Below are 15,760 nucleotides of genomic sequence, written 5' to 3' on the forward strand. Positions count from 1 at the left end.
GCTCAACACTATTAATAGAAAAATTTTCCTGCCACCGACCTGAGCATGGAACTGAGGGTTCTGTATTTTTCTTAAGCCTGAAGTTTTACCTGACATTTCCTCAGAATTGCCTCTGACATTTTCCCAAAGACAGAGCTACATTTCACACCATAAAGATGATGTGCACCCTGCCACATCTGCCAGGGAAGTCAAAATAAAAGTTGCATTCTGCTTTTAAAGAAGTACGGAAGAAGGTAGACATTTAAAGAGGGAGCAAGTTATCATGTGGAGATACAGCCCCTTAGTTCTGTGCTGATATAAAGATGCATAAAATGCCACTATTTAAAAAATAACCAGAAAAAATAAAGTGTCTCCTGACCAGATATACATGACAGCAGGGCTCCAGGATTTGAAGAAGAACATTTGATATTTATCTTGAAAGACAGAACAAGGATCATAGGTATTCTCTAAGATGTTTTACTCAGAAATCAGGAGCACTCGCCAATGATAGCTTCCCTTTTATGCATACAATTTATATACAAAGATATCTGCTCATGATCATAATTAATAATTAAACTAAAATGTATTTGATCAACTGTTAAGTTTACTTAGTCCACTGGAAACATTTTTTCTTATCTTTCTTTTCTTTAAGTCTTAGCAAACGTGTGAAAATGGGTGAAAACATGTCATCAAAAAAAGAGCTCAGAACTCAGCCAGCCTGACAATGAAATCCCTATTGTGTATATTTAAAGATGGATGTCTGCAATTTTCTTTACTAAAATACTTTGACATTTCCCTGACACAGACCTTCTATCAGAGTAGAAAACAACAAAGCAGCTGACACAATAATGCACTGCAGCTTTACTAGAGTCAAACTGATTTTTCTTATCCTCTATACAGTGTACTCCTAAAGTTTTAAACAGTAGGATTTGTCTTTTGACTTAGACTTTTAGCAGTTGCTTCAAAGCAGAAAAGTTAGATGTGCCTCCAGGCAGGATGTGCTGCCTTGCAGGACCAGTGTGGGTCTGTAGCCTCCACCTGAGCACACTCCTCTGAACATAGCACAGCTGGCTCTGGCAGGGAAAGAAGCCTGCAGACACTGGGGAGGCTGAGGTTTATGCAGTGCCCTGTTGTGTCTTCAGCCTTTTCAAAAGATGCAGATGGCAGGTGTGCAGGTCTACCCTGCCCACATCCTACTCACAGCTGCAAAATGAGGAAAAGCTAAAGCTTTGCCAAGACATGGCAGAGAAATGCTCTGGCTTATACACGTCAGGCTCCAGCTCTGCTGAATCTTGTGTCTGCCCTCAAACTTGACGTGCATCAGTCTAACGCTTGGTTTCAGATTTTTGGAAACTCTACCAGGAGGTCAAGACATGTGCAGGACTGATGTTGGTAGGTTAATGAAAGATACGGTGATGCACAGAACCATGCTGTGAGCTGTTCCCGAGATAAGGCAGCAGCAGGCACATCGCTATGGGAATGAAAGACTCCAGACTGCTGCGGCGATAACGAGGTTACATTAACAGCAATGTTTAATTTAGGCCAGCATATTTATACCCCAGTGCTTGTAAAGAACGGGGATGTTAAACGATCTGCCCACTTGATGGCAGCATCGGTCTGCACGTGCTGAACTCACTGTTCTCTGCGCTGGAAAGGAAGGCAAGTAAAGACATCAAAGCTGGTCTTACCTCCTCCCTCATCTTCTTCACTGTCTCACCTTTCTGTTAACGAAACATAAAAAAAAACGTTAGCCTGGGCTAAGAAAAGAGAACTGATACACAATAGTTTGACATGAATATAAATAAAGTTATTTTCTGACCTTTCCGATAATGCTTCCAACCTCCTGGAACAGAAAAAAAAGAGACACTGTGAATGATATGATTTGTTACAGAAGAGCATTTGTGCTGTTCCTAAGCTATTTCACTATCATTTATTTCAAAGCTATGCTATGAAATAATGCTATGCTTCAGTGTGAAGCATAGCTCCCTTCCATTGTTGCTGTATACAAATATGCCATGTTAGATACAAAGGGATGGACTAAAAATGCAGCTCTGCAGCCAACTGATCATGCAAGAAAAACACCTGTAACAGAAACCGATCTCGCGGTTACAGATCAATCCCGCTACTATAAACAGAGACAAATCCCTATCGGATATGAAAAGTTAAGAAATAACAGAACTGCACAATCTACTGGAGAAAATGAGGTGTAATACAAGCATCAAAATAATTGCTGGTTTCTCCAAGAGTAGGCATTTTACCCTCCTTATGCCTTGTAATAGTGAGAGCTGAATTTCCACGCTACCAAGTGTTATTGTATAAACACCTGGTGGCCTGTCTTAATCTCCCTATTAAACACTTAGAGAATAATAATTGTTAATCACTTTTTAGGGATTTGGGAATTGCTACTGGGCTCCTACAATCTTCCACCAAAGGAAAGAAAATACTGAGAAGTGTGGCTGTGAACACACAGTATGGGAACAATGCGGTAGTTCTGGCAACATCCCAAGGGTTAAAAGCTTGGTGAACAAAACCAACAGGTAGCAAAAATGAAACTGTTAAGACTAAAATGAATAGTCTGGATATGTTACCCAAATCATGCAGCTGTGACATCATGTGATGGAGAGACCAGCTAAAGGAAAATAAAACTCTTCTCCTATACTAAGATTTGAAATCTACTTCTACAGTTAAAGACTGCCTCAGATGGTTGAGCTGTCCCAGATGCATGATACATTATTTACCCCACCCAGTCCATACACTTCAATGTGATCCATCCTGGAACAAAGCCCAAAGCGTAGAATTTTTGAAATTTTTTGTCCTCCAATGCTCTATCCAGTGATGGGCTCATGATAAAGTGGTACTGACTTCACTCTGCAGGAAAGAACTACCTGCAGTGACCTTGAGTTATTTTTGCCAGTTGTTTATAAGCTCATAACATGAAGCTGTGCTTGCAACTCCTCACATCCTGCTCACAAGACATGAAGACTTTTCAGTGAGAAGAAGTTACCTATTTCAACGAATTCTGGCATACCATTCCTTTATGCTCTCTGCAAGTCTGCACACAACACCAGACTGAAGGGAGCAGTCAATACACTGTTGGACAGGCTGGAAAACTGGGCTGAGAGAAACCTCAGGGAGTAGAACAAAGTCAGATGAAAAGCCCCATGTCTGCGATGTAAAAAGCCCATGCAGCAGGACAAGCTGGACAAAAACTTGCTACCTTAAAACTGACTCTGCAGAAAAAGTCTCGAGGGTCCTAACTCAGAACTTGAACATAAATAAATGAGTACATCAGCAGTGCGCTCCTGATCAATCAAAGGCTGGACTGTATTAGCAGGCAGTGTAGCCAGCAGGCTAGGGGAAATGGCTCTTGTTTTCTTTTGTTTATGACACCGTGCCTGGAGGATTGTGGCCTGGTTTGGACTCCTAGTACAAGACAGACAAGGACACACTGAGGTGAGTTCAATGCAGGGCCACCAAGTTGGCCAGGGGACCAGAGCACAGGACACATGAGCAGAGGCTGAGAGAACTACATTTGTTCTTAAGAAGAAAAGACTTGGCAGGGGAGTCTTATTGCAGTGTACAATAAAGCAAGCAAGCTAAAATATCAAATTGTACACTATTCAGTGTGAGGAAAAAAAAAATTACCATGGGGATGGCTGGACATTGAAAGCAGCACCCAGAGAATCATCATCCCTCAAGGTGTCAGAACCCAGCCTGGGCAAGGCCCTGTGTAATCTGCTCCAATGCAACCTGCTTGATACAGGACATCAGACTGGAGACCTTTGGGGGCCCCTTCCAGCCTTCATTGGTCTGTGATTCTTCAGTCATAGTTTTATTCCCACTGAAGTCAATGCCTTATTAGCCACAAAGTTCCTCAGTCCTGTGAGGCCCCTTCTCAGGTTTATTTTCAAACTGTGCTTTTTCTGTTTCCCATTTCCCTATGTTATTTCTCTTCCAACTGCTCTTTCAAGATGGCATTCTGCACTCTTGTACACACTGACCTGAGAACAGATATTGTCCAGACATGAGCTGCAAGTCTTCCAGTGGTATCTGCTTAACAAACCTACAGTTCCGCTGGCTGATGTAGAGTAGACCTCTACACTTCACAGAGCTGTGTGAGTGTTTTGACAAAGTTCCTTGTGTCCATTTGGGGCTGTGAGATATCTGCACCTCCGTACATACAGTGCAGAGAAGCAGCTCTGTGAGAATGGCAATGAAAAAAAGGGCTCACTGTAGTTTTCTGTCTTGTAACTAAATTATTGTAATATTCTCCAAATATGCAGGTTTAGGTCACACCTTTTCCTGTGGCTGAGACAGCCATACCAGCATGCTGTGTAGGTTTGCAGCATTTTTGTTAGCAGTGACACAAATCTGGGACACCCATTGCCCCAGATTTTTAAGATCTTACTATTTTTTATATTATCATCGTAACTCTGCCAATCTGCCAGTATTTGCTTAATGGGCAATACAGGGAGCAAGGCTCTCAGTGATGACAAGCCTTGGGAATCCCCCATGTCCAGTAGTTCCTATCTGACCGCTTAGCACATCTGGCACTTTTATCTTAAAAACTTTTTCCATTCTTCTCAGTTCTGGCTTTCAGAAATAATTACTTTCATAAAACAAATTCTTAGGAGGTAGAAGGACCTTTGCTAGGCATGAGAGCTTTCTGTTTCAGTTGCCATGGGCAAGCAACTATATTTCAGTCCATGGTATAACTTCAGGTTTTGCATACCTGAAGTTTCATTAGACTATGTAGGCCTGGTCTTGAACCTTCAAGGCTCTGTCAGTATAAACTTAATACAAAATCTGTCCCAATCCATTTGATCATCTTGGGTCTTAATGACAGATGCTGTTCTTTCAGAAATTAATGGATGGGTCATGGGTAAAAAATGGAAAAATATCTTTCTTGGAAATAGGAGAACATACTTTGCTTTAGAAACAGAAAAGCAATGTACTGTTTGTAGCATTGGTAAAAAAGATGGTCCATTTCCAACAAGAAAATTACGAGTATTTAAACAAGCAAAGGAGAGCATAAAATAAAAAGATTCTAAGCTTGTTGTTTCACTGAATTCTCTGTGAGTTTAACTTTGGATTTCAGTGGGGACAGGAATTCTATATGACTGATCATCACCTTGTTATTTATTAACAAAGAGTACAAGCTACCAAAGAAATGAGTGAAAGAACGGTGTGAATATGACTGAGAAAAAAATATTTCAGTGAGACTAGTGACCAGTTCCTTGGAGCATGCTAGCAAATGTCACTGTAATCATATGGAGTACTTCAAATCTCCCCCTCATCAAAGGATGCCTTTAGAGCTTATTCTATAAGCCAGTTTCAGAACATCCAAGTCAATGCCACCTCTCCCTCTACCCTGGGAGATGGGATTCTGCTTGGCAATGTGAAATAAGGTCACAGGGGCAGAGAGGAGCACTAACTTTACATGGACATTTCAGAATTTTTTCAGAATTTTGCTTTACACAAATTATTGGAAAAAAATAAAAATACAGAATTGTTTTAATTGGGTCACTTCAGACTTTTCTGGGGCCTTAATTTTTTCTAGGAAAGCTCCTAGAAAGTACTGGTGACAACAGATCATGTCTTTAATTATGATGAGAAATCTATTTCAGCCACAGATTAAATCAAAAGACTCTTTTCACCTCATTCTTCAAACTACCGAAGCTACTTCACCAAGCCTTTAATGTTTCTTTATACAGTCCAATATTTGTTTCATGCAGTTTCTTATATCACCATGAAATAAGTTTACTGCTAAATGAGATACTTAACACCATTTTTATGACACTCAAGTTTTAGCATTATTTCTAACCAAGGTTACTTTAATGGCTTTATCTTCTTCAAAAATGTTTCTAAACCCGCCAGACACCAAATGTGCTGTAGTTAAGTGCATAAGATGTCTGTCACCTACACTGGTTCATTACAAGTTAGGAGTTCAATGTAAGCCAGGCAAGCAACCCTCACTGCAGTCCAGAGAGAGATAATGGAGGATATTTTGTTCCTAAAAAGGAGGGAAGATGTGTACTCCCAAGGGTTTTTGGCTTTTCTCATCTGTAGCAGAAGCAACCTAAACTGACACTAACATATGCGAAGTTTGGTGAGAGAAGTCCTACAGCTAATGTCAAGTTCAGCCTCAGTGGAGGTCAGACAAGTGTTTGATTTAGCTGCATTAGCAAATAATTGCCTATTACAATATACTAACAACTCCTGAACTATTTGCTGTTTTCCAGTGCTCAGGAATATAAGCTAGCAGTAACTATTTATCATCAATTTCAGACTGATTTATTGACTAACCATCCACATGTAAATATAGTGGAAAAAGTTATATGATAACAATTACTGAGTTTCATATAATCACATTTCAACAGCAGATCAAAAAGAAGTGCACAAAAAGAAGCTATAAAGGCGGGAACTAAAACTCAGTGGGAGAAAGACAGGTCCAAGCCAACCCAACTGGAAAACTGATGCCAGAGCTAAAAGTACAGCAATTTGGGGTGCCCATCCTGAGATTCATCAAAGGGGGCTGAGTTTCAGATGGGGCTGCATACCCAGCCCAGGTAATGCCTTCCAAAGGGCATTGCCACTTGAAGACCACATCTCAAGCGGGAGAGTCTCACACTTGTGCTCAAAGAGTCATTTTGAAAAACCCCAGGAAAATTTTTAATCTACATGCTGATTTCAGATAGCCTGAAGATAATTCTCAAGCCTGGGGGAGTGAGTTGTCATCATGATTTTTTTAGTAGGAAATTTCTAATCAAGTAGATAAAACAAGAGCTGAACCTCATCAACAAACCCTGGGAGACTGCCCAGCATCAGTAAAGTATATTGCTAACCAACCAGCCAATTCATTGCAGATAACTGAGGAAAAACAATGGTAAAAACAGGGGTAGTTTCCTTCAAACTGAAAAGTAGCATATAATATTACTTGCACACCTTATTCAGAAGAATGTGACGAATTTTGTTCTTAATGAACACTTGGGAAGTGGTGTACCCATTAAAGAGCAGAAAGCTATTTCTGCAGATTTTGCATCATCTGTGGTGAAGGCAAGGCAGCACCAGCAGAACAAAAGCTGGCAACAAAAACACCTGTGAGTCAAGTTTTTGCAGGGCTCTTGATGGTAAGAATGACTAAACAAAGATATAAAACTGACTGTAGAAGAAACTTTTTCCTAATCAATTACCTGGTATGTCCTTAAATAACAAGAAATCAGTCATATTAAGAAAACAAGAAGCTTAAAAAATTATAACAAACCTTGGTTTAAAGATTAACCTTTGATCTGTAAACATAAAATGTATAATTCCACGACTTTTTCTAAGTGTGAGGTTGGTTTAATAATTACTGAGTCCTGGAAAATCAAAACAAAGACAGGTAGCTATTGTGGCACCATAGAAACGCACAGGTCTTGCTCTATTATCAGGCAGCTTTTATTATCACTGCTACGGGGCAAATGGAACAAAGATAAAAGTCACATCTAGAGATAAAGCCATGTCTAGAAGGAAAACACATTTAAGAAATAATATAGGAATATGTGCTTTCACCTCAAAACATTGAACAAAGCACAGCCTCCATCCTAAAGCCTGAAATTCCTTCAGGCAATGCTCTGATTGCACATGCTTACCTGCTTTCTATAAAGCAAGGACAAGGTAGAAACAGTAGGGCTGGACTATACAAACAAAACATCTTTGAAAGGAAAGAAATACAGCTTTCCATGGTGGGGACACACACTCCTCATGGGACAAGGAGGGGTCCTGGCAACAGCACATGACAGCTGTGCTGATAATGTTTTCTGGACCCAGACCAGTTGCATTTCTCTCATCCATAAGAAGGCATAACATAACTCAACTCTCTCTCCTCACCATCACCTGAGGATGAACAAGCTTGTGCGGAAGATCCCAAGAACATGTTCCACAAAGACGTTCTAAACAACGTGTTTGCACGGAGCATCCAGGGCATCAACATTTTTCAAAGACTGGAAGAAAAGTCAGTTTTTGGAATCATGACATAACGTGTTAGCCTCAGAGAAAAAATGGCTACCTTGGATAAACTGAGAATCTGATTTGTGTTCTGGGATTATGTGGGATTAGCCTCACTGACATGGGAGATCGCATGTTCCTAGGTGATGCCTCAGTAGTCACTGTCTGCTCACAGCCCTAATTTAGAAAGGCATTGCAGTCCAAAGCCTCCCTTACTGAGGCAGATCTCATGCTAACAAATATGGTGGTGTATTAGGAAATCTACAAATAATGGTTTTTCTGATGGAGACTCCAGTATTATGCATCTTCTGCAAGTACATCTAACATTTTTTTGGGCAGCTGTGCCAATGGGCATTTTTCCTTTGCTTTTTGATAGCAGATGGGTAGCCAGCTTACATTCAATTTCACACCTAAGCTCCCAGCCTTCCCTGCCAAAAACAACCCAAAAACCAGTTCTGTCCCTGTGCTTGTCCCAGCACTCATAATGCTGAAGCACAGCACTGAGTAGGGCATGTGCCTTCTGCAATCTCTGTTCATTACAGTCATGGACCATTGAGGAGATTTTGTTTGGTAAAAGTGGGAACACCCAGCTATGGAGATTGTTTTTTGGAGCAGAGAGTGCCCAGGGACTGGGGGAACTCTCTCTCTTCCTTTCTGCTGATTTTTGAGGCTAGTGAGAATATCTTGGCTGCTCCTACAAAAACACTGAGAAGAGATCCATCTTGTGTTGTGCATCTGCATGCAGAGTTTTGTTCCATGACCAGGGCTCTCAGGTATCAAAGTAATGCAAGCAAACAAAACAGGAACTATAATAGCAATAGTCAGGACAGTCAATCCTCCTAATACCCTGACAGTGTTTGTGGAAACTGGAAAGAACAGAACAAACATTGGCTTGATTGGCATTTTACGGCTTGGATGGTAATACTGGCAAGGTGATTCTTAAAGTTACTTTGTTGCATTCTGTATTTCAATAAGTAAAAAATAAAAAATGGAAAAAGAGAAAGCCATTACCTTTAAGATGGGGAAAATTAATTTCTGCACTTGCTTTAAGGTCTTTCAGGGAGGCAATTAAGCAGACACCAAAAAAGGGGCCACTAAAAGAAATCCCTGATGCTAAAATGGTATTATCTGTACTAATGAAAAAGGCAATTTTTCTTAATGATTTTATTCTGTATTTGAGCTGTTAAGTGTAAGCCATAACTTTACGAGTCTAAATTTTCTTTCTTGTAAAAATTCTGTATATAGCACCACAAAGTAATCATGAACATGTCTGAAAGTCACCATTGAAGCTGGATGTAAGCCACTGTAACCAGTACTTCCAGTGCCACAAGTCACCCACTGATCCTACTGAATGTAATTTCTCAGATATCCTGAGTTCCTCAGGGAATGTAAAATTAAGCTGTAGGTACTGGAAGTTTAGTGCCTAAAAACTAAGGCACTCATAGGGTTTTGTCCAAACCCAACCATTTGACAGCAGGTACATCTTTCTAATTCACTGTTGCTGAATGAGAAATGTATCATTGAGTAAATGGTATCAGGGAAAGAAAAGCTCCACTCAGTCATCATATCTTTCCACCATCAATGCAGATTATACAATCTAATAGTACATGTGCTACTCTTGACTGGACATGTTTAAAATTTGCATAGGAGACTTACAGAACATAACAAAAATCTCAATATCAGATTTATTTTCTTGGGATTCCCTTATTAGATTTATTTTCAAAATAGTATTTTATACCATTATTTCCAGCCACAAACACTTGCAGCACTCAAAATAACTACACTCCTTAACATCTGCATTTATTCTTTCCTTGTATTTATGAGAATGTTTAAAGAAAGCTAGGCACAGTCTCCTCAGTCTCCTAAAACTTTTGTTATTTTTCGGTGAATTCCCCCTCTGTCAGTCTTCACCATCACTCACACATGTGGCACCTGCTGCTGAGCACAGAACTGCAGGTGTGATTCTGCCAGAACAGTAAGGTAATTACCTTCTCTTTGCCCGATGATGCACCAATGCCATAGATCCAAAATTGCACACACTTCTGCTGAAATAGCTTCCCTCTCCAACTTAGCTTATCCCAAATGTGCCACTCTCTAGACACTGCCACATCTGATGCTTTTTAGCCTTTTATGCTTTCCAGATTTCCCTCTGTCACTGAACATGTTTCTTCTAAATTATCTCCTCCAGTTAATTGCCTCAACTCTCCAATTTACACCTCTCAGTATTTGGCAAGAGTCCTACTTCCCCGCCAGTTTTTCCTTCACTCCTTCTTACTACCTGTAAATTATTTCCTTGTTCTTCCTAACCATCCGACTTCATTAATCCACTTCGGTTTTTATTGCTGAACTCCATTCTCTTTCTCTAAAAGATTCCTTAGACTCAATACATTACTATATTCTACTCTGGTTTCTTGCAGACTTCAATGCACCCAGTATGATTTCATCAATGCACATGTTCACACAGTGCCTTTGGAAACAATGCATTATTTCTCCTGCAGGTTTGTACTGGAGGGAGGAAGCAGAGATTCTTCTACGAGATGGAGGTGGATCTCACAGTGGATTTGTGACCTGCTGCCCTTTCTGTGCTGGCCCATTTGAACATTTTCTCCTGTTCCACCTCATGGACCTGGCCTTAAATCTCCATTAATCTGCTTTCCTGAGATTTAAGACCTTTCTACTGGCACAGTCTCTTTGCAATCCACATCTAAAATTCAACTTTAATATTGAGTCTCCAGAGTCTTAATCAGCCTGTTAACACTGGCTGTGTACAAAACCAAACTAGTCCAAAATCATGTAATCATTCTCCAATATAGTCAAAATAGGTGCTTTTTCAACAGTTATTTCATTCTGGGCATGAACTGACCAAACCTAGTTCAAGACCACTGCAGATGTCAAGTGCTAATATATGTTGGCAGATACCTGTGGGCAAGGCTACAATTTTCCAGTCTTTCGACCTCATTACCTGTGGCAGTAAGCTAGGAAAAAAAAAATCAGCCACAAGTCATGGGAATAGAAAATTCAGCAAAAGGTGAGCAAGGAATGGTAAGAAACATGGAGCTCTACACCTATACCCTATGACTTGCAAAGAGTCAAAAAATTTTTATCTTGACAAAAATTCAGAAAGGAAGAAAAAGTAAAAGATAACAGTTCTTTTGGGGCCTGAGCTCTGCCTCGCCATACAGAGGGCTCTGATGGCTGGGGGCTGTTTCCCCATGAATGCACATACACTCCATTTGTCTTTTGTATACCCTTCAAAAATAGTGATTTGATCTGGGAAAATATTGCTATTCTTGCCTTTGCTGGAAGCAGAAATATTGCAATCCTTGAAATACTCCAATCTTGCCCAGAAATTATACTTTGAAATAGACAAAATAATAAAACACCCGTATTCATTCGCGTCTCTTCCCTATACAGTGGTTTTACTTATTTTACTTCAAGAAACAGCAAGAATCAGGTGGAAGATATGAAAGTAGGGCACTGTAAACAGCCTCAACTCATATTCTCTGTTCTTCTCTACTGAAATGTATGAAACAGCTTCATTTCTTAATGTGCTGCATCTTTCTCATTAATAAAGGATGAAAATGCATATCTGCATTATTTAATGTATTCTATATATCCAACTGCAAAAGGTTCTTCTGTTTCTGACCTTTGTGGAACAGCATTCAGGTAACTCAGTCAGAAAGGTGCTGAGCAACAGAGACTGCAGTGCCTGTGAAGTGCAGCCTTACAGGATGAATTTACTTTTGTCTGACTTGCCCTTAGAAACCTTCAGTGGTGGATGGTACAGCATGCTTAGGAAGCCTCCTCCCCTCCTCACACATCTTCGTAACAAGTTTTTCCCAATCTTGCTTTTGAGATTTCATACAAACGCTGACAGTTGTTTCTCTGTGGACGCAAGGAATGCCTAAGCACTGCCCTTGCGGCATCCTCACCAACACCTGCCCTCTAATTCATCACAAGAAAATGCGACAAATGTTTTGTGTTGCTCATGATTTCTCTTCAGGGCTGTAACACCATCATAACTTTTTCACTGATGTAACATGGCACAAGATGAAAATTAGGCCCTTCATTTTACATCATCATGAAATCTCTGGACTCCCAGCTCAGGAGGACACCTTTCATACCAAGCCCTGGAAACACTGAGGTTAACCTTTTTTACCTTGCAGTCATTGGCTTTTTGCAGGGCTTGCATAAATTCTTTTTCCGCTTTCACTGATAAAAATTGCTGCCCTCCCTTAAAACCACGTTTTCTGCCATGAGAATATCAAGGCTGTGCCTTGCCTTGTTGCCACCTGGCTGCTCCCAAACCTTGCTATGCTGTGGCTGAGTGGCTGTGCTCCCTCTCTAGTCAGAGGCTGCACAAAGCCCTGCTGGACACATGGACACTCCTTTCCCCAAAGCAAGACAAAGCAAAGGTGCTGACCATTGGTGTCCTACCCACACTGGGGAGACACTGACCCTGGTTCTCCCAGAGCTCAGGACTCTTCCTAGCTCTTTTCATTTTACCACATGATAATTTTTTTTTCTTTTGCCCTGCACAATTTATTTGTTGTGATTTTTTTTTTATTCATTACCATCTTTTAGAGGTCTGTCCACTCATACAAATCCTAATTTTCTGCAGGTATAGAATTTACCTTAATTGCCTAATTAAGATGTCCATTCTTGACTCAAAGCCTCTACAAATCACATGAAAAGTACATGCTGACAATTTCCTAAGTCTGCAGGACTTACAGTCAAGATAAGTAGACACAGTAGCGCAAGCTATGGATTTCCAATCAAAATGCATGCAAACAACACAAAGGAAAAAGGCCTTCCCTATGCAAAGGTACACTAGTAATAATGGTTTAGACACAGAGAGCTAGTGGAGAGAGGTCCTCATTTTTCCATGCAATGCATTAATAAATACCATTAAAATTATCCTTATTTAAGAATAACTGAATGCGGTTTGCTTCTGCTATTTTAAAAACCTTTTTATTTCCCCTCTTCTCTCTCGAATTATGACTAGTTATTTACAGACCAACTTCTTCTTCTATACAAACTGTTTTGTCTAGAAATATTAATTAGAGATCAGCGATTTCCACTGATGTCATTGCCACAACAAATCTCAAGGAAGAGTCTAGAAATGTGTTTCTTCTTTTCCAGAGGCACATTTGGCTTTCAGAATGCCTTCTCACATTGAGTTCATATTGATTCAGATAACCTTCATTTCTCTGTATAATTTCTAAATCACAGAAATTACATCAAAGAAACGGAAAGCATCTGACTTTTATCACCAAAATAAATTCTGATTTAATGTACTCTTTCCAATACTTAGGCACAATAGGATACATGATTAGAGCATAGTGGAGCTAACAGAATACCCTTCGTGCCTTGTTAACTGAGGATGTATGGTATAGATCCAGGTAAAATTTGAACTTTGTAGCTTTTGTGGGTTTAATTTAGACCCTTGGGGCTACATATGCATTGAAGGTTGGACACATAACATCCATTATTGTTAAAAGTGGTTGCACACACAATCAATGACATTTAACAGAGAAAATGAACTTTATCTGATTTCATTTCTGATTTCCAAAAACCCCAATAATCCTAGTCCACAGTTTAAATAAAATGTCCTAAAAATGACAGATATTTGATTTTTGCTTTAAAGGCATGATTCTGAAACAAGCAGACCTGTCTGACAATGATTTAAAAAGCCCAAAACACCATCACCAAAGCACATGGGAATTTGACTGCAACCAGTAGGGCTATGTATACCCACTGGGATGTGTTCAAATTCTTTCAAGGATTGTGACCAGAACCCAGTAGAATCAACCCTGAAGACCTAATTTTGAGCACAGACACGTGTACAGATTTCAGGTGGGTTTTGTAAGAGAGAGTGTTATTAAATTTGTTTGACAGATCCCTATTTAAGATGCAGATTTACACACCAGATGCCTGCCTGAAGCTGAATATTTCAGGGGGAAAAAAATCAAACAAAATGGTTAGATCATTTCTGAGAGAAAACATAATTTGATCTGACATAACCTAATTTCTGAGGTTTTTAATTTGCAAACTTAAGCTGTACCCCCTCACATTTCTCTATAAGTAAAATAGAATGGGAGATACTTTAGTGCCCTGTTTGTGCTATGGGTATATCATATGTCTGTTCATGCCATGGGTTGAAAACATCCACTATTTTAAAATGTAAAAGTATTTTAGTTATAAAATTAAATTCTAGGAATATTTTTTTTTATTTATATATACAAATATACAAATTGGATCTCCAGAATAATATGCATTATATATTCACTGTTCCCTGTTAAGGAAGAGTCTAAGCCACCACCTTTCTTTAACATTCATTCATTAACCCTAAAAATACCTGGAGTTGCCTGATGCAAATATTACAAACGTATGAATTTTTTTTTTTAATTAAAAGCCCACTTTATGATCTGTCAACGTCAAATAAGCAGCAACTTGACTGTTAAGTCTGACAATACCGAATTGGCACTTTGTCTATGGCACAGATTTCCCACTTATCTGCATGATTCAAATGCTGCACTGGACAGAAAGGAAATGAGAGTCAACCTGCCAACCCAAACCCACAGGGAGCTGGCCGGATCCCTGGCATATCAGGGGGCTCACTCTGATGAGAGGTTACACCAGAATAATGAAGAACTTTACCCCACTTGCATTCAATAGAAATAGACAGTAACTCTGTGGCAACTATTTCACACGAGTGAATGTTCTGGTGTCTTAAAAAAACCCTGCAAAACCCAGCAAATGCTGAGAAAGGCGTGCTGTATGCAGGTCAGCCTCCTGCAAGGGTCTGCCCAATCTGGCTCACTATCAATGGGAGAACTCCCTTTTTTTTTGCCGCCAGATCCGCTCAAAGCGGGTTCGTTACAGGCAGGGTTTGTTTCAACGAGCTCAGGCTGCAGTGTGGACTTCAGCAGGATTCCCTGAAAGGCAGAGGGTGATTTTTTGGGCGTAGCAATGATGCTTTTGACTCAAGGTGGAGGAGGAGCAGACCCTCTGTCAATGTTACTGCCAGGCTCTGCTGGTAGCTGCACACACACTCAACACACAGGCAACAGGAAATGCTTCACCTTGCCATGCATGAGAAGGCGTATGGTAAGAGTGACATTGAGACCTCCTTCAGACACTTTTCCGTCCTTCGTGTTCATCCTGGCCTTGAATCTTCAATACTTGAAAGTAGCTTCGTTTTTCTTTTATTTTTTTCTTCTATTCACTTAATCAACCTACAGAGAGAGAGAAAGAAGAAAGAAAAAAGTACCATTGAGTGGCTGAAGCTACTCTGAACTGAGAATATCGTGTTGTACAAACCAATTAACATTCCTTCCTTTGATTTTCTGGACTACAGTTTAGTGCTGAAAAGGCTCCTTTGATTATTATCCCTCCCCATACTCTTTAGCCCTTCATCAATTACAAGATAAACTCCCTTTTGAAACCTTTAAAATTTTCTTAACTTCCTGTATTTCAAAGTTGAAAGTACAGGGCACAGCAGAGTGAAATACAATGTTTTCTTCTGAAGAGCACTTTGTTAACCTCTGCAGTGTGTATATGCTACGCACATATATCTATACATGCATTTTTTTTCATGTGCCTGGTGCTGTTTTCAATTCTCTCCATATTACTACCTCTTTCTCTTTTTGTTCTTGCAGAAGAGATATTTTTGTTTTCTCTCCAGCTAGAGAGAAATTAATTCTGAGCCTAAACACTGATCCCTGCCAGCAACAGCGGATGACACATTATCAAAGACATCTGAATAACTAAGAGCCACTTGCTGTTGTAAATC

General features: G+C 39.9%; 1 protein-coding gene across 21 annotated transcripts in view; it reads right to left on the reverse strand.

The window, feature by feature from the left end:
• Positions 1 to 15,760, reverse strand: part of LOC136290773 (poly(rC)-binding protein 3-like) — a 498,211-nt gene that overhangs the window by 45,191 nt on the left and 437,260 nt on the right. For all 21 annotated transcript variants that reach the window (XM_066185213.1, XM_066185242.1, XM_066185233.1 and 18 more), the window contains 3 exons: positions 15,051 to 15,203; positions 1,799 to 1,822; positions 1,668 to 1,700 (listed from right to left, as the gene is read on the reverse strand). In XM_066185213.1, the coding sequence (XP_066041310.1) occupies positions 1,668 to 1,700; positions 1,799 to 1,822; positions 15,051 to 15,128 (135 nt within the window). In that variant the 5' untranslated portion in view covers positions 15,129 to 15,203. The remainder of the gene's footprint in view (positions 1 to 1,667; positions 1,701 to 1,798; positions 1,823 to 15,050; positions 15,204 to 15,760) is intronic.

The sequence above is a fragment of the Chamaea fasciata genome, unplaced genomic scaffold, assembly GCF_029207755.1.
Source record: "Chamaea fasciata isolate MVZ Bird 193981 ecotype frontalis unplaced genomic scaffold, bChaFas1.0.hap1 SCAF_1, whole genome shotgun sequence".
Taxonomy (NCBI): Eukaryota; Metazoa; Chordata; class Aves; order Passeriformes; family Sylviidae; genus Chamaea; species Chamaea fasciata.